The following is a 20,612-nucleotide window of genomic DNA, read 5'->3' on the forward strand; positions in this document are numbered from 1 at the left end:
AGAAAAGCAAATGGATTTGTATGTAGCATTTATGGATCTGGAGAAGGCATATGATAGAGTTGATAGAGATGCTCTGTGGAAGGTATTAAGAATATATGGTGTGGGAGGCAAGTTGTTAGAAGCAGTGAAAAGTTTTTATCGAGGATGTAAGGCATGTGTACGTGTAGGAAGAGAGGAAAGTGATTGGTTCTCAGTGAATGTAGGTTTGCGGCAGGGGTGTGTGATGTCTCCATGGTTGTTTAATTTGTTTATGGATGGGGTTGTAAGGGAGGTAAATGCAAGAGTCCTGGAAAGAGGGGCAAGTATGAAGTCTGTTGGGGATGAGAGAGCTTGGGAAGTGAGTCAGTTGTTGTTCGCTGATGATACAGCGCTGGTGGCTGATTCATGTGAGAAACTGCAGAAGCTGGTGACTGAGTTTGGTAAAGTGTGTGGAAGAAGAAAGTTGAGAGTAAATGTGAATAAGAGCAAGGTTATTAGGTACAGTAGGGGTGAGGGTCAAGTCAATTGGGAGGTGAATTTGAATGGAGAAAAACTGGAGGAAGTGAAGTGTTTTAGATATCTGGGAGTGGATCTGTCAGCGGATGGAACCATGGAAGCGGAAGTGGATCATAGGGTGGGGGAGGGGGCGAAAATTTTGGGAGCCTTGAAAAATGTGTGGAAGTCGAGAACATTATCTCGGAAAGCAAAAATGGGTATGTTTGAGGGAATAGTGGTTCCAACAATGTTGTATGGTTGCGAGGCGTGGGCTATGGATAGAGATGTGCGCAGGAGGATGGATGTGCTGGAAATGAGATGTTTGAGGACAATGTGTGGTGTGAGGTGGTTTGATCGAGTAAGTAACGTAAGGGTAAGAGAGATGTGTGGAAATAAAAAGAGCGTGGTTGAGAGAGCAGAAGAGGGTGTTTTGAAATGGTTTGGGCACATGGAGAGAATGAGTGAGGAGAGATTGACCAAGAGGATATATGTGTCGGAGGTGGAGGGAACGAGGAGAAGAGGGAGACCAAATTGGAGGTGGAAAGATGGAGTGAAAAAGATTTTGTGTGATCGGGGCCTGAACATGCAGGAGGGTGAAAGGAGGGCAAGAAATAGAGTGAATTGGAGTCATGTGGTATACAGGGGTTGACGTGCTGTCAGTGGATTGAAGCAAGGCATGTGAAGCGTCTGGGGTAAACCATGGAAAGCTGTGTAGGTATGTATATTTGCGTGTGTGGACGTGTGTATGTACATGTGTATGGGGGGGGGGGGGGCCATTTCTTTCGTCTGTTTCCTTTGCGCTACCTCGCAGACGCGGGAGACAGCGACAAAGTATAAAAAAAAAAAAAAAAAAATATATATATATATATATATATATATATATATATATATATATATATATATATATATATATATATATATATATATATATATATAGGGGTGTTTTGGTCGAGGTGGTGTGCAAAGTGAGAGGGTTAGGGAAAATGATTTGGTAAACAGAGAAGAGGTAGTAAAAGCTTTGCGGAAGATGAAAGCCGGCAAGGCAGCAGGTTTGGATGGTATTGTAGTGGAATTTATTAAAAAAGGGGGTGACTGTATTGTTGACTGGTTGGTAAGGTTATTTAATGTATGCATGACTCATGGTGAGGTGCCTGAGGATTGGCGGAATGCGTGCATAGTGCCATTGTACAAAGGCAAAGGGGATAAGAGTGAGTGCTCAAATTACAGAGGTATAAGTTTCTTGAGTATTCCTGGTAAATTATATGGGAGGGTATTGATTGAGAGGGTGAAGGCATGTACAGAGCATCAGATTGGGGAAGAGCAGTGTGGTTTCAGAAGTGGTAGAGGATGTGTGGATCAGGTGTTTGCTTTGAAGAATGTATGTGAGAAATACTTAGAAAAGCAAATGGATTTGTATGTAGCATTTATGGATCTGGAGAAGGCATATGATGGAGTGGATAGAGATGCTCTGTGGAAGGTATTAAGAATATAGGGTGTGGGAGGCAAGTTGTTAGAAGCAGTGAAAAGTTTTTATCGAGGATGTAAGGCATGTGTACGTGTAGGAAGAGAGGAAAGTGATTGGTTCTTAGTGAATGTAGGTTTGCGGCAGGGGTGTGTGATGTCTCCATGGTTGTTTAATTTGTTTATGGATGGGGTTGTTAGGGAGGTGAATGCAAGAGTTTTGGAAAGAGGGGCAAGTATGAAGACTGTTGTGGATGAGAGAGCTTGGGAAGTGAGTCAGTTGTTGTTCGCTGATGATACAGCGCTGGTGGCTGATTCATGTGAGGAACTGCAGAAGCTGGTGACTGAGTTTGGTAAAGTGTGTGAAAGAAGAAAGTTAAGAGTAAATGTGAATAAGAGCAAGGTTATTAGGTACAGTAGGGTTGAGGGTCAAGTCAATTGGGAGGTAAGTTTGAACGAAGAAAAACTGGAGGAAGTGAAGTGTTTTAGATATCTGGGAGTGGATCTGGCAGCGGATGGAACCATGGAAGCGGAAGTGAATCATAGGGTAGGGGAGGGGGCGAAAATCCTGGGAGCCTTGAAGAATGTGTGGAAGTCGAGAACATTATCTCGGAAAGCAAAAATGGCTATGTTTGAAGGAATAGTGGTTCCAACAATGTTGTATGGCTGCGAGGCGTGGGCTATGGATAGAGTTGTGCACAGGAGGGTGGATGTGCTGGAAATGAGATGTTTGAGGACAATGTGTGGTGTGAGGTGGTTTGATCGAGTAAGTAATGTAAGGGTAAGAGAGATGTGTGGAAATAAAAAGAGCATGGTTGAAGGAGCAGAAGAGGGTGTTTTGAAATGGTTTGGTCACATGGAGAGAATGAGTGAGGAAAGATTAACCAAGAGGATATATGTGTCGGAGGTGGAGGGAACGAGGAGAAGTGGGAGTCCAAATTGGGGGTGGAAAGATGGAGTGAAAAAGATTTTGTGTGATCGGGGCCTGAACATGCAGGAAGGTGAAAGGCGGGCAAGGAATAGAGTGAATTGGATCGATGTGGTATACCGGGGTTGACGTGCTGTCAGTGGATTGAATCAGGGTAAGAGAAGCGTCGGGGGTAAACCATGGAAAGTTGTGTGGGGCCTGGATGTGGAAAGGGAGCTGTGGTTTCGGGCATTATAGCATGACAGCTAGAGACTGAGTGTGAACGAATGGGGCCTTTGTTGTCTTTTCCTAGCGCTACCTCGCACACATGAGGGGGGAGGGGGATGGTATTCCATGTGCGGCGAGGTGGCGATGGGAATGAATAAAGGCAGACAGTGTGAATTGTGTGCAAGGGTGTATATGTGTGTCTGTGTGTGTATATATATATGTGTACATTGAGATGTATAGGTATGTATATTTGCGTGTGTGGACGTGTATGTATATACATGTGTATGGGGGTGGGTTGCGACATTTCTTTCGTCTGTTTCCTTGCGCTACCTCGCAAACGCGGGAGACAGCGACAAAGCAAAATAGATAAAATGAATAAATAAAATATATATATATATATATATATATATATATATATATATATATATATATATATATATATATATATATATATATATATATATATATATATATATATATATATATATATATGTCATTTCCCGCTTTAGTCGTCTTAGCTAACGAAAAACAATCAATAAATTAGATTTAGAAACGAAACAATAGTTGCTGTAGGACGGGATTTTCCCACACTGGAGTCATGGAAGGGTGTCAGCCCCTCGGCTCGCGTTGTACGGGAAAAGTGGGAAGATGTTTTCTTCCCAGACCAATATATAGCCAAATCAATAAAGCAGAATTTCATAAAGGATATACAGTTCAAAATGATGTGAAACCTGACGCTGGAACTTGTTTCAAATATGATCCGGTCTTTAAGACAAACTAAAATTGTGAATATTGATTTATTTTCGTACTTTCAATGTGTCGTAATTTTAATGTATCGTAATTCTAAAAGTAAATCAAAGTATTCTCAGTGAAGAAGCAAGTCTCATGATATTCCCGATGACTTCATGATAGCCATAATGATCAACTGTTTCAAGAAGACAATAGATCCCTCCCATTTGAACCAATCTTACCTAAGATATAAGAAGCTCACTACTGCTTCGTAATTCATCAACTTGTTTTCCCAACAATAATGACGAAACATATAACACACCTTAGTAAGCCAAAAAAAACAATAAACATGCGTCATCCTAACTCCGTTTTAAATGTCACTTCTGTCTGAAACCAAACTCACCAGGCATGTACGTGTCACACTTTCTCGTCTGCATCCGTTCCCCCAGTTTTACAAATATAGACTCAGCACATCACAAGACATCATCAAACCCAAGATGTAAATCCAGAATGAAGAAAAGTCTGCGCGCACCTCACACCAACATAGGCACAACACCACATTTCTTATCTAACTTGAGGTCACACCCAGTGGACGTGGCTGGCTCCCTGAACACTACGGGAGTATTAAAGAAGAGAGGATCCTGTCTCTCTTCTACAATACTTCCGTAAGAAGGTTAAGATAATGTAAAGATTTTTCAGTCGGTAATTATTAAGTAAGGTCCTTGAACAAGTACCCTCAGTGCTGGTAAATTTGGTGAAGTGTTAGGTCACCTCATGAGTGTGACCTTATGACCCTTGAGCACGACGGTACAACCACCGACTATCATGGCCTAACCTTTGACCTGACCCTTAAAGGTCTTTGATTTCCCTCATTTTCTTACGTTTTCTTTACCTTGAGTTGCCTACGGAACTGCACATGATTCATTCTCTGGTCAAACTGTTCATTCGCGTCTTACAAACCATGACAAATGAACCAGTTTTCCTTCGTGCAAACCTACTGCTCCACACACACACGTCATCAAGCATAGGATACTCTGGACTCACGACCTGGACACAGTGATCGTCTCCGAGACCCACTTCCAGCTTGGGCCAACTGGAGAAGCTTAACATAGTAAGTGGGAACTGTCGTGTTAAAGCCACCCACCCCGAGCGCCCGACCACTGACGACATGAATCTATGTATGTAATGTGGAGGACTGATGACATGATAAGCGGTGGAAGATAAGATGACGACTGCAGTAACAGCTGGTTGTACCTATGTCCACATGAGAATGACATGACAGAATCACCTTCACTAACTGAGGGGCTTGGTTGAGTGATGTGATATGAAGAGAGAACATCACAGTGTTGGTCTGGACAAGACTTTATATTAACCACACAACATCATCAGTTTATCAGGTATCTACGGCCATCATGGTCTCAGCTGTGTTGATAAGTTATCTTCTGTCTCCCTCCCACACCTCCACTCGCCAGGGTGTTCCAATGGGATAACAAGAACATTCTTCACACGTCACACTGTCATCTAATGTGTTCACCCGCGTGTCTGCCACCCTCCCTACCTTCCTACGTAGCCTCGTAGACATCGCCTACATCCTGAAGACAGATATTTGTCGTCTACATGACGCGTGTAAGGCGTCGCTTGGGCTCCGCTGGCCACGTAGGTCTGGCCCAGCAGTGAACACAAAAGGAGATACTCGCCCAACACCATCATTGTTGCACTGTGATGCACCAAGTAAGGATACGTTGCCAAGTGTGGCTTGTTACTTAATTCTACAGGTTATTGTCAACATATAAAGTAGACTTTACATATCTACATGAACTTATATATATTTAGATATTTGGGTGTTTACATGTGTATGTCTGTGATTGTATATCTGCTTTCCGAACACTATAAGGAAATCTAGTGCCAAGTGGTCCTTGTTATTTCATTTTACAGGTTATTGTCAACATGTAAAGTAGACCATACATATCTCTATGCCAGTGTATATAGATCTTAAGAAATATCTTTAGATAGATACGTAGGTGTTTGCATGTGTGTTACTGTCTAGCAACACTCCCGCACTGACTCGTCTGTATTCTGGTCTCATGCACTTGGTTCCCAGTTCCGTGTGCTGAAGTGAGGTGCTCAACTGTTATATAATCTTGAAGCTTCGTTAATCAGGTGAGATAAGAGACTTCAGGTTCTTATCTCCTTATCTAACACCATATCTTATCCTTCCCAGTAACACAATATTTCCTTGCTGGGAGAACTTCACTCCATAACTTCTATTTCCTTGCTGCTATATGTGTGTGTGTGTGTGTGTGTGTGTGTGTGTGTGTGTGTGTGTGTGTGTGTGTGTGAGGACAAGGTCAAACAGACAGAGATGGTGCAAACGTTCAGTGGCGCCGGAAGTTCTGTAAACTTCAAAGTAACTTATGGTCGCCTTTCTTGTCACACCTGAATATCTAAGTTTTCTTCGTCTATTTCTCTGTAAGGGAAGCACCTCCTCATCAGTACCTTGCCATCTAGTGAGGGGAACGATCTCGCCACTTCCTGACTCTCTCATCGTTCTTCACATTCTACATCTGTTTCCCACAGGAAATCTTACCCAATTTCTATGGTCTTCGGCGCCATCTGGAGTTAACGTAATTCCTTACAAGGAGGGACTAGTCTCCCTTTCTTCCCTTCTACAGTTTCTCTCCCTGTCCATCCTCACTTCAACTGAGGAATGCTCTTGGAACATCAGGCTCGTCTTGACCTCCCTTTGTAAACTTTCTCTCCGCCGCCTCATTGATGTTTGGCGTCGCTTCCTCAGCCTTGTATTAACTTTCTAAAATGGGAAACAGAAGAAGGAGTCACGCGGGGAGTGATCATCCTCCTCGAAGGCTCAGAGTGGGGTGCCTAAATGTGTGTGGATGTAACCAAGATGTGAAAAAAGGAGAGATAGGTAGTATGTTTGAGGAAAGGAACCTGGATGTTTTGGCTCTGAGTGAAACGAAGCTCAAGGGTAAAGGGGAAGAGTGGTTTGGAAATGTCTGGGGAGTGAAGTCAGGGGTTAGTGAGAGGACAAGAGCAAGGGAAGGAGTAGCAATACTCCTGAAACAGGAGTTGTGGGAGTATGTGATAGAATGTAAGAAAGTAAATTCTCGATTAATATGGGTAAAATTGAAAGTTGATGGAGAGAGGTGGGTGATTATTGGTGCATATGCACCTGGGCATGAGAAGAAAGATCATGAGAGGCAAGTGTTTTGGGAGCAGCTAAATGAGTGTGTTAGCGGTTTTGATGCACGAGACCGGGTTATAGTGATGGGTGATTTGAATGCAAAGGTGAGTAATGTGGCAGTTGAGGGAATAATTGGTATGCATGGGGTGTTCAGTGTTGTAAATGGAAATGGTGAAGAGCTTGTAGATTTATGTGCTGAAAAAGGACTGATGATTGGGAATACCTGGTTTAAAAAGCGAGATATACATAAGTATACTTATGTAAGTAGGAGAGATGGCCAGAGAGCGTTATTGGATTACGTGTTAATTGACAGGCGTGCGAAAGAGAGACTTTTGGATGTTAATGTGCTGAGAGGTGCAACTGGAGGGATGTCTGATCATTATCTTGTGGAGGCTAAGGTGAAGATTAGTATGGGTTTTCAGAAAAGAGGAGTGAATGTTGGGATGAAGAAGGTGGTGAGAGTAAGTGAGCTTGGGAAGGAGACCTGTGTGGGGAAGTACCAGGAGAGACTGTGTACAGAATGGAAAAAGGTGAGAACAATGGAAGTAAGGGGAGTGGGGGAGGAATGGGATGTATTTAGGGAATCAGTGATGGATTGCGCAAAAGATGCTTGTGGCATGAGAAGAGTGGGAGGTGGGCTGTTTAGAAAGGGTAGTGAGTGGTGGGATGAAGAAGTAAGAGTATTAGTGAAAGAGAAGAGAGAGGCATTTGGACGATTTTTGCAGGGAAAAAATGCAATTGAGTGGGAGAAGTATAAAAGAAAGAGACAGGAGGTCAAGAGAAAGGTGCAAGAGGTGAAAAAAAGGGCAAATGAGAGTTGGGGTGAGAGACTATCAGTAAATTTTAGGGAGAATAAAAAGATGTTCTGGAAGGAGGTAAATAGGGTGCGTAAGACAAGGGAGCAAATGGGAACTTCAGTGAAGGGCGTAAATGGGGAGGTGATAACAAGTAGCGGTGATGTGAGAAGGAGATGGAATGAGTATTTTGAAGGTTTGTTGAATGTGTCTGATGACAGAGTGGCAGATATAGGGTGCTTTGGTCGAGGTGGTGTGCAAAGTGAGAGGGTTAGGGAAAATGATTTGGTAAACAGAGAAGAGGTAGTAAAAGCTTTGCGGAAGATGAAAGCCGGCAAGGCAGCAGGTTTGGATGGTATTGCAGTGGAATTTATTAAGAAAGGGGGTGACTGTATTGTTGACTGGTTGGTAAGGTTATTTAATGTATGTATGACTCATGGTGAGGTGCCTGAGGATTGGCGGAATGCGTGCGTAGTGCCATTGTACAAAGGCAAAGGGATAAGAGTGAGTGCTCAAATTACAGAGGTATAAGTTTGTTGAGTATTCCTGGGAAATTATATGGGAGGGTATTGATTGAGAGGGTGAAGGCATGTACAGAGCATCAGATTGGGGAAGAGCAGTGCGGTTTCAGAAGTGGTAGAGGATGTGTGGACCAGGTGTTTGCTTTGAAGAATGTATGTGAGAAATACTTAGAAAAGCAAATGGATTTGTATGTAGCATTTATGGATCTGGAGAAGGCATATGATAGAGTTGATAGAGATGCTCTGTGGAAGGTATTAAGAATATATGGTGTGGGAGGAAAGTTGTTAGAAGCAGTGAAAAGTTTTTATCGAGGATGTAAGGCATGTGTACGTGTAGGAAGAGAGGAAAGTGATTGGTTCTCAGTGAATGTAGGTTTGCGGCAGGGGTGTGTGATGTCTCCATGGTTGTTTAATTTGTTTATGGATGGGGTTGTAAGGGAGGTAAATGCAAGAGTCCTGGAAAGAGGGGCAAGTATGAAGTCTGTTGGGGATGAGAGAGCTTGGGAAGTGAGTCAGTTGTTGTTCGCTGATGATACAGCGCTGGTGGCTGATTCATGTGAGAAACTGCAGAAGCTGGTGACTGAGTTTGGTAAAGTGTGTGGAAGAAGAAAGTTGAGAGTAAATGTGAATAAGAGCAAGGTTATTAGGTACAGTAGGGGTGAGGGTCAAGTCAATTGGGAGGTGAGTTTGAATGGAGAAAAACTGGAGGAAGTGAAGTGTTTTAGATATCTGGGAGTGGATCTGTCAGCGGATGGAACCATGGAAGCGGAAGTGGATCATAGGGTGGGGGAGGGGGCGAAAATTTTGGGAGCCTTGAAAAATGTGTGGAAGTCGAGAACATTATCTCGGAAAGCAAAAATGGGTATGTTTGAAGGAATAGTGGTTCCAACAATGTTGTATGGTTGCGAGGCGTGGGCTATGGATAGAGATGTGCGCAGGAGGATGGATGTGCTGGAAATGAGATGTTTGAGGACAATGTGTGGTGTGAGGTGGTTTGATCGAGTAAGTAACGTAAGGGTAAGAGAGATGTGTGGTAATAAAAAGAGTGTGGTTGAGAGAGCAGAAGAGGGTGTTTTGAAATGGTTTGGTCACATGGAGAGAATGAGTGAGGAAAGATTGACCAAGAGGATATATGTGTCAGAGGTGGAGGGAACGAGGAGAAGTGGGAGACCAAATTGGAGGTGGAAAGATGGAGTGAAAAAGGTTTTTGAGTGATCGGGGCCTGAACATGCAGGAGGGTGAAAGGCGTGCAAGGAATAGAGTGAATTGGAACGTTGTGGTATACCGGGGTCGACGTGCTGTCAGTGGATTGAAGTAGGGCATGTGAAGCGTCTGGGGTAAGCCATGGAAAGTTCTGTGGGGCCTGGATGTGGAAAGGGAGCTGTGGTTTCGGTGCATGATTACATGACAGCTAGAGACTGAGTGTGAACGAATTGGGCCTTTGTTGTCTTTCCCTAGCGCTACCTCGCACACATGAGGGGGGAGGGGGTTGTTTTTTCATGTGTGGCGAGGTGGCGATGGGAATGAATAAAGGCAGACAGTATGAATTATGTACATGTGTATATATGTATATGTCTGTGTGAGTATATATATGTATACGTTGAGATGTGTAGGTATGTATACTTGCGTGTGTGGACGTGTATGTATATACATGTGTATGTGGGTGGGTTGGGCCATTCTTTCGTCTGTTTCCTTGTGCTACCTCGCTAACGCGGGAGACAGCGACAAAGCAAAATAAATAAATAAATAAATAAATAAATAAATATATATATATATATATATATATATATATATATATATATATATATATATATATATATATATATATTGTTGTTTTTCAAACTATTCGCCATTTCCCGCGTTAGCGAGGTAGCGTTAAGAACAGAGGACTGGGCCTTTGAGGGAATATCCTCACCTGGCCCCCTTCTCTGTTCCTTCTTTTGGAAAATTAAAAAAAAAAAAAAAACGAGAGGGGAGGATTTCCAGCCCCCCGCTCCCTCCCCTTTTAGTCGCCTTCTACGACACGCAGGGAATACATGGCAAGTATTCTTTCTCCCCTCTCCCCAGGGATAATATATATATATATATATATATATATATATATATATATATATATATATATATATATATATATATTTCTTTCTTTTCTTTTAAACTATTCGCCATTTCCCGCGTTAGCGAGGTAGCGTTAAGAACAGAGGACTGGGCCTTTGTGGAATATCCTCACCTGGCCCCCCTCTGTTCCTTCTTTTGGAAAATTAAAAAAAAAACGAGAGGGAAGGACTTCCAGCCTCCCGCTCCCTCCCCTTTTAGTCGCCTTCTACGACACGCAGGGAATACGTGGGAAGTATTCTTAATCCCCTATCCCCAGGGATAATATATATATATATATATATATATATATATATATATATATATATATATATATATATATATATATATATATATATACACACACACACAGTGTAATTATACACTGTTGAAGAGTTAGGCCAAACTTAAATCAATATAACTTCTTAAAGACTTAAGGTTAAAGACTTATTTGATCAAAATTGTAACGTAGAAGCGGTAATGCAACGGATAGTAGCAAAATATTGCTATAGTTGAAAAGTAGGCGAGTTTCTTTTTATCTCACAAAACTAAACCGTTAGAAATGTCACTCGGGTAACATAGGTCCAAAAACAAACCAGTTCAGTGGCGCTCCACCTTCAAGTGGCGCCCAGGGCATCTGCCATAGCTGCCATACCCTAGATACGCCACTGAAATCGATTCCCCCCCCCCCCTCTCTCTCTCTCTCTCTCTCTCTCTCTCTCTCTCTCTCTCTCTCTCTCTCTCTCGGGCGGCCGGAGGCGGTAGGCAGGGACGTGTTCTTAGCTCTAGATCTGACAACATGTTGACAGCGGGACAGCAACACGGGCAGCTGGGGCTAGCGAACCAGGAACGTGCCTAGCGCAGGTATTTACCCATTTACCTTTATGTAATGTTTGGAAAGAGAACCGACGTACATCCGTGTGGCTCTGTCTCCTGACCTTCCAGTTGGTTGGTATTTCTTTCCATTCCTTTGCACCAATTTGTCTCCTAGTGTCTTGTCGAGGCTTCTGGTGTCTGGTTCTGCGTCACTTGAAGACCTGTTCATCTGTACTCAGGTCACCTCCCCTTCTATCTTGCAGTCTTCGGTAAACACTTAACACGATGAAGGTATAACTGGATGAACAGAAATATTTCTAAACACGTAAACCAACGACCTCATTAGCAGCCATCTCCTCCCGGACTATAAATCATTTGCAAGGGACAGAGACAGTCGAGGAAGCGGACCAACCAAACAATCACTGACATTTAAATACGACAACTTTTGTCTTCAGATTAACACAAAATCTTACCAAACTTTTCATGAATGTCGTGTGTGGAAGCCCCAGTCAGGCAGCAGATGGTGTACCTCTCATGTACGAGAGATCACAACGAGCAATAAGAGACAGAGATCCAATCATTCTGGGGATTTTAATCTTCCAAAAATCAATTAACGAAATTATTTCAGGTGTAAATACTGAGTCTACTAGACTTACCAACACTGTCCACGATCATTGTCTCTACCAAACCGTCATGTAGAGCTGATGAGGGAAGGTAATACACCTGATCTAGTTTTTGCAACCAAGAGTTCTAGTGACTAATGGTCGTGTTGGTGGGCCAGGTTAGATGTAATCCTCAACACCCACTCACCTACAAGCAGAAGCATTAATCCAGGACTTCCAAAGGGCGGAATTTTTGAGAGTTGAGTGACGAGTTAGAAAGTTCCACCTTGGTAAGGTTATGACATGCCCCTAGGAATTATGGACATGTTATCAGCTTCAGTTTATGCATCAGCGAGACACGTTCATTCCTACACACGACAGAAACATCAAAATCAACAACAGGCCCGAATGAAAGTCCACAAATATGGCAAGAGCTGCTATAAGGCTCAGAAATATACTCTACAAGTTTGATAAGGCAATGATCCAGATCTTGCAACGAAATAGAATAGCAAAGAAGTTAAAAAGAGTCTGTGAAACTAGTATTTCAAGAGACAGGACTTTTAGAGTCTAAGATATCTTATATATCAATGACATGAAACAAAAGACAATGACATGAAACAAAAATGAGATACGACCCTTTGTAAACGAACATGGGAACCCATTGTGGATGATAATAACAAAAACGCTGAAAAAAGAAATCAGTTCTAGTTTGAACACAAGATAGTGATAATTAGCACACAAGGGATACCAAAATATATGGTCACAGTTACAGAGTTACTGACACAAACACATAAGTTTGAAGACTAACAGAAGTCCGGATATTGATCGTTTCCATCCACGAGCAATTCAAAAAAAAAAAAAGTCAAACAGAAAATCGCCAAAAAGTTAACCAAAATTCAGAAAGTGAAGCCATGAAAAGCCTGGCTATCACCGTTCTATTAGCCTGACATCCATCACATGTAAACCTCTCTAGTTGAATATTAGATATACGATCGTGGTCTACCGTGAGCAAGCAACATGTCTGATCAACGATACATGATATGGAACCAGAAGGCACACATCATGCCCCACCAACCACCTGCAATTCTCTCATTCAGTCCCTATGATAAGACTGACACAATTGAAGCTATATTTCTAGATTTCCAAAATGCTGTCGACAAAGTTTCCCCGATATATGAGGGTCACTGGTGGCATAGGGAAAGTGGATAGAAGCCTAGTTACGTGATAGAAAGCAGAGAGTCGTAATGAATGATGAATCCTCACCTGCTACTTGTGGGGTTCCCCAAGACTACGTACTTGAACCTAAATTTTTCCTCGCATATATGAATGACATCAATGTAAGGCTGAAGTTAGCGGACACATTTACAGATGACGTCAAGATCGGCAATGCACTATTAATTGAAGAGGTTAGGCTAAGATTACAAGATTGTCTAGATGAAATGGCTGAATGGTCTAAAGATAATAATGACAAATGCTATTTTAACGCTAATGAATGTCAGTTGCTGCAAGGAGGAAACATCATGAAGAAATCTGATGAGCCACAAGATCAACTGACATTCCTTGTATGAGGGATGGAGAGAGTCACTGTCTCCAGCAACTTAAAATCTTCCAACATTGTACCGAAGCTGCCAACAAAGTGCATAATGTTAACGTTAGGCTTTATTAACAAAAACTTTACGGGGAAAAAGCAAGGATGCGACTATTCCCAGGCCTAGTTAGACCCCCATCTCAAATATGTCGTACAGTTCTGTCCTCCATAGCCTAACTTAAGGATATTTTTCAGATTGAATGTAATACAGCGAAGATTAATTACATTAATTCCGTCCTTACGTAACAAACCATATGAGGAGTGACAGCGAGAGATAAGTTGGTTCTTTCTGAGCAACAAGCAGCTCCGAGGCAAGTTGATACAATGTTTTCGGATACGTAAAGGATTAAAGCAATGTCAATATTGAAATTTTCTTTACGGTCGCGCCAGTACTACCAATGAGAGGATATGGACTAAAAGTTAGAGGTCACCGACTTGATCTGGATTGAAAGAAATATTTCTTTAGCAACTGACATTATTGACCCGTGGAATAAGTTCCCAGATCATGTTGTTCAGAGCAACTCTGTTCATAGGTTCAAAATTAGGTTTGGCTATCACCTGTCACTATCTCAGGTTTTAAATCATTCTTGCAGCCAATCATTCTACTCTTTTAACCATTGATCTCGCCTTAGCCATATTGCTTTAAAGAAACAAGGAATTATGTTATCATCCTTACACATTGGAGCTCAAGAGTTTACTATTGTCTTCATGTCAGAAAGTAAATGTTATGCTTGTCTTTGGTGATGAGATGTTTAACATATTCACCTCAATACTATCTTATGAATCTGCTTTAAAAAGATTCATCCAGGCATATCAGTCCTGCAAGTTTGTTTCTTTCTTTTTTACATGTTTCAGCAGTGTTAAGGTTAGACTACCTCGCGAGGATGGACCAAGGGTCTATGTGGTTTATGTATATTCTTGGAAACAAGAATATACGTTACGACTACAAACTATTCGGAAACTCTCTAACTGAAGTAAATGGAGAAAAGGACTTTGGAATTGTCATTAGCAACAATTCTGAAGTACACTAAGCAGGGTCAAGCAGCAACTGAAAAAGGCAACCAAATGTTCGTTTCATAGCCAGGATTACAAGACACCAGAAACAATTTTCGCACTTTATATATTCTTGTAGTTTGGTCCCCAAAGTATAAAAAAAGACGAGGAAAAATTAGGGCGAGTACAAAGACAAAATTGATCTCATCCTTTAGAAATCTAGCATACGAAAAGAGGCTAAAATGATTGGATCTCTTCTCCCTTAAAAAAGAAAAAAAAAAAACGTAGTCTTCGCGACGACTTCATTCAAGTGTTCAAAATTCTAAACAAGTTCGGTAAAGTAACTCACAACATCTTTTTTCGAAATCGAAGAAAATACGGTTACCAAGACAAATGGAATAAAACTTAAAGCTGAGCGGAATTACATTTTCTTGTCAAGGTAAACTTTTTTCTTTTTAACCAGATAACCCAGTCGTGGACGAATCAGGCCTCCTGTTGTGTCTTTCTCATGTAAACTAACTCTCTCTCTCTCTCTCTCTCTCTCTCTCTCTCTCTCTCTCAATAAATGTCAGCCGACAGCAAACTTTGCAGTATCATACAGAGTTTCGTACTTTCCAGCTATCGGCCAGCCCCTCAGAGGACCCTAGATGTGAGCACCTGTATGGTGGCCAGAGGATCAGCATTAAGACTGGGGTAGAGACCCTCCGCGGCAGCACCACCACCACAAGGCAGCCACCAAAATTTGAGTCAAAGCTCTTGACAGCTTCGTCAGGCCAGCACACACGACAGCGACAGCTCTTAACTGCACAGTGACGTCCCACAGCAGCAGCGTGAGGCCCCCTAGCGGGTTTTTTTTTCCCCCTGTCTGATCCTCGTGGAGCAATACGTGCCCAGGACAATAACAGATGACAAGATAATGTTATCTTCCTTAGTAACGTCAACGCATATTGTAACCGAAAGGTTTTGCATTACACCTGTTGTATACGAGCTTACACCACAAGGTATTTACCAGAGTACGAGTTAACGGAGGAACTGGCAGTTAAGATGTCACCATGGTGGGGCTCCTTACTTATGGCAGTGGTTGCAGTGTTGATGGTCGGCCAGTATTGCTACCAGGTTGACGCTGACGGGGACCTGACCACCTTCCCACCCTCACCAGATCTCTATGTTGACACAGACGGGGAGCTTACCACCTTCCCACTCTCACCAGCTCCCAGTGTTGACACAGACGGGGAGCTTACTACCTTCCCACTCTCACCAGCTCCCAGTGTTGACACAGACGGGGAGCTTACTACCTTCCCACCCTCACCAGCTCCCAATGTTGACGCAGACGGGGAGTTGACCACCTTCCCACCGTCCCCAGCTCCCCACAGTGAGGGACACGGAGCACCGACCAACTTTTCGACGTCACCAGCCTCCTCCATGTCCTCCCCGGTATACCCGGAGGTCGTCACAGGCACACCAGACCAACCCTCCGCGTCGCTGCCTCCACTTGATACCCGCAACCTCACGCCTTCGTCAGGCCAGACACTCCCTGGCATGGGGCATGACGGTGCTGGTTCCTCCCAGGCCTCTGAGAAAGCTGTCTTTATAACACGGACGACGCAGCAGACGCCCACGACGCAGAGTCGAGATGGCGACCCTCCTCCTCCTCCTCCCAGGTACATGAGGCTGAGTGTACTGTTACCCGTGGGCGTGGGGCTCCTGCTGGTTCCCTTCCTGGCGCTGAAGCTGCTGACGGTGGTGGGCGTGACCAGGGGAAGGGAGAAGTATGTGCGACTCAGTGAAGACGAAGGCGGTATTGCTGAAACTCCCTGCTGATCAACAGTCAACTTCTTCCTTACAGATTATTGTAACCAGCTCAGGAAGACATGCAACAGCAGTAGTTACGGCGAGCAAAAATTATGTCATTACTAACTAGGCATCATTATCAACCATCATTGTTATATATGTAGTCGCTGATGTGTCATATATGCCCATGATTCCGTTGGTTCGCATCAATTGTGTACATTATTTTTTATCATTATCCTTCTATGTGATCAGACGATAGTGATCAGACGATAAAATATGAATAATACCGTCGAACATGATTTGTTTGTGGCACCAGTGATATAGATGGGCTCTCAGTGTTTGCGTCTTGGAATGTAAAGTGTAGCCAGGTTAAGATGGAAAACATTACGTCATCAATGATGTTATCTTGAAGCCCTGATAACGTGTCCACAGGCGAGATAAGACGCTTATTATCAACACCTGCCATACAGAACCCATCACATACAGAACCCATCATACAGAACCCATCACATACAGAACCCATCACATACAGAACCCATCATACAGAACCCATCACATACAGAACCCATCACATACAGAACCCATCATACAGAACCCATCACACAGAACCATCATACAGAACCCATCACATCACACAGAACCATCATACAGAACCCATCATACAGAGCCCATCATACAGAACCCATCATACAAAACCCATCACATACAGAACCCATCACAAAACCCATCATACAGAACCCATCACATACAGAACCAATCACATATAGAAACCCATCATACAGAACCCATCATACGTCTGGCTCCAGAAGAACGATGGAATTAGACACAGTCTGGCAAGGATTTCTCGTCAACCAAAAATAATGATACTGGATTTTGATGTAAGATGTGCTCTATACTTATATGACTATAAGTATTGTATTACGACACTCACATAATATGTGACTATAGCTATAAGTATTGTATTACCACACTATCACATAATATGTGACTATAGCTATAAGTGTTGTATTACATCACATTATATGTGACTATAGCTATAAGTATTGTATTACCACACTATCACATTATATGTGACTATAACAATAAGTGTTGTATTACCACACTATCACATAATATGTGACTATAGCTATAAGTATTGTATTACCACACTATCACATTATATGTGACTATAGCTATAAGTATTGTATAACCACACTATCACATAATATGTGACTATAGCTATAAGTATTGTATTACCACACTATCACATACGACTATAGCTATAAGTATTGTATTGCCACACTATCACATACGACTATAGCTATAAGTATTGTATTACCACACTATCACATACGACTATAGCTATAAGTATTGTATTACCACACTATCACATAATATATGACTAAACTACAAGTATTGTATTACCACACTATCACATACGACTATAGCTATAAGTATTGTATTACCACACTATCACATACGACTATAGCTATAAGTATTGTATTACCACACTATCACATACGACTATAGCTATAAGTATTGTATTACCACACTATCACATAATATATGACTATAACTACAAGTATTGTATTACCACACTATCACATAATATATGACTATAACTACAGGTATTGTATTACCACACTATCACCTTCACCTCTACAACTATAATCATCTTACTCTCACCATCAACACTGGCCAACAAAATGTTTAGTTTTTTGTCCCATCATAACCATCACCACCTGCCCTCACCATAACCTTCACCATCTGCCCTCACCATAACCATCACCACCTAGACACACAATAACCATCACCACCTGCCCTCACCATAACCATCACCACCTGCCCTCACCATAACCATAACCACCTGCCCTCACCATAACCATAACCACCTGCCCTCACCATAACCATCACCACCTGCCCTCACCATAACCATCACCACCTGCCCTCACCATAACCATAACCACCTGCCCTCACCATAACATCACCACCTGCCCTCACCATAACCATAACCACCTGCCCTCACCATAACCATCACCACCTGCCCTCACCATAACCATAACCACCTGCCTTCACCATAACCATCACCACCTGCCCTCACCATAACCATCACCACCTGCCCTCACCATAACCATAACCACCTGCCCTCACCATAACCATCACCACCTGCCCTCACCATAACCATCACTACCTGCCCTCACCATAACCATCACCACCTACACACACAATAACCATCACCACCTGCCCTCATCATAACCATCACCATCCTACCCTCACCATAACCATCACCACCTGCCCTCACCATAACCATAACCACCTTCCCTCACCATAACCATCACCACCTGCCCTCACCATAACCATCACCACCTGCCCTCACCATAACCATCACCACCTGCCCTCACCATAACCATCACCACCTGCCCTCACCATAACCATCACCACCTGCCCTCACCATAACCATCACCACCTGCCCTCACCATAACCATCACCACCTGCCCTCACCATAACCATCACCACCTGCCCTCACCATAACATCACCACCTGCCCTCACCATAACCATAACCACCTGCCCTCACCATAACCATCACCACCTGCCCTCACCATAACCATCACCACCTGCCCTCACCATAACCATAACCACCTGCCCTCACCATAACCATCACCACCCTGCCCTCAACCATAACCATCACCACCTGCCCTCACCATAACATCACCACCTGCCCTCACCATAACCATCACCACCTGCCCTCACCATAACCATCACCACCTGCCCACACCAAAAACCATCACCACCTGCCCTCACCATAACCATCACCACCTGCCCTCACCATAACCATCATAACCATCACCACCTACACACACTAACCATCACCACCTGCCCTCACCATAACCATCATCATCCTGCCCTCACCATAACCATCACAACCTGCACCCTCACCACTAACCATCACCACCTGCCCACCTCACCACACTACCATCATCATCCTGCCCTCACCATAACCATCATCATCCTGCCCTCACCATAACCATCACCACCTGCCCTCACCATAACCATCACCACCTGCCCTCACCATAACCATCACCACCTGCCCTCACCATAACCATCACCACCTGCCCTCACCATAACCATCACCACCTGCCCTCAACCATAACCATCACCACCTGCCCTAACCATAACCATCACCACCTGCCCTCACCATAACCATCACCACCTGCCCTAACCATAACCATCACCACCTGCCCTAACCATAACCATCACCACCTGCCCTCACCATAACCATCACCACCTGCCCTAACCATAACCATCACCACCTGCCCTCATCATAACCATCACCACCTGCCCTCACCATAACCATCACCACCTGCCCTAACCATAACCATCACCACCTGCCCTCACCATAACCATCACCACCTGCCCTCACCATAACCATCACCACCTGCCTCATCATAACCATCACCACCTGCCCTCACCATAACCATCACCACCTGCCCTCACCATAACATCACCATCCTGCCCTCACCATAACCATCACCACCTGCCCTAACCATAACCATCACCACCTGCCCTCATCATAACCATCACCACCTGCCCCTACCATAACATCACCACCTGCCCTCACCATAACCATCACCACCTGCCCTCACCATAACCATAACCACCTGCCCTCACCATAACCATCACCACCTGCCCTCACCATAACCATCACCACCTGCCCTCACCATAACCATAACCACCTGCCCTCACCATAACCATAACCACCTGCCCTCACCATAACCATCACCACCTGCCCTAACCATAACCATCACCACCTGCCCTCACCATAACCATCACCACCTGCCCTAACCATAACCATCACCACCTGCCCTAACCATAACCATCACCACCTGCCCTAACCATAACCATCACCACCTGCCCTCACCATAACCATCACCACCTGCCCTCATCATAACCATCACCATCCTACCCTCACCATAACCATCACCACCTGCACTCATCATAACCATCACCACCTGCCCTCACCATAACCATCACCACCTGCCCTCATCATAACCATCACCACCTGCCCTCACCATAACCATCACCACCTGCCCTCACCATAACCATCACCACCTGCCCTCATCATAACCATCACCATCCTACCCTCACCATAACCATCACCACCTGCACTCATCATAACCATCACCACCTGCCCTCACCATAACCATAACCACCTGCCCTCACCATAACCATAACCACCTGCCCTCACCATAACCATCACCACCTGCCCTAACCATAACCATCACCACCTGCCCTCACCATAACCATCACCACCTGCCCTAACCATAACCATCACCACCTGCCCTAACCATAACCATCACCACCTGCCCTAACCATAACCATCACCACCTGCCCTAACCATAACCATCACCACCTGCCCTCACCATAACCATCACCA

General features: G+C 43.8%; 1 protein-coding gene across 1 annotated transcript; it reads left to right on the forward strand.

Annotated features, from left to right (window-relative positions):
- The first annotated feature begins 5,169 nt into the window (after positions 1 to 5,169).
- Positions 5,170 to 16,957, forward strand: LOC139748766 (uncharacterized). Its single transcript, XM_071662195.1, has 2 exons — positions 5,170 to 5,530; positions 15,025 to 16,957. The coding sequence occupies exon 2, from the start codon at positions 15,451 to 15,453 to the stop codon at positions 16,225 to 16,227; it is 777 nt and encodes a 258-aa protein (XP_071518296.1). The 5' UTR covers positions 5,170 to 5,530; positions 15,025 to 15,450; the 3' UTR covers positions 16,228 to 16,957.
- Positions 16,958 to 20,612: the final 3,655 nt, after the last annotated feature.

The sequence above is a fragment of the Panulirus ornatus genome, chromosome 5 (genome assembly GCF_036320965.1).
Source record: "Panulirus ornatus isolate Po-2019 chromosome 5, ASM3632096v1, whole genome shotgun sequence".
NCBI classification, from domain to species: Eukaryota; Metazoa; Arthropoda; class Malacostraca; order Decapoda; family Palinuridae; genus Panulirus; species Panulirus ornatus.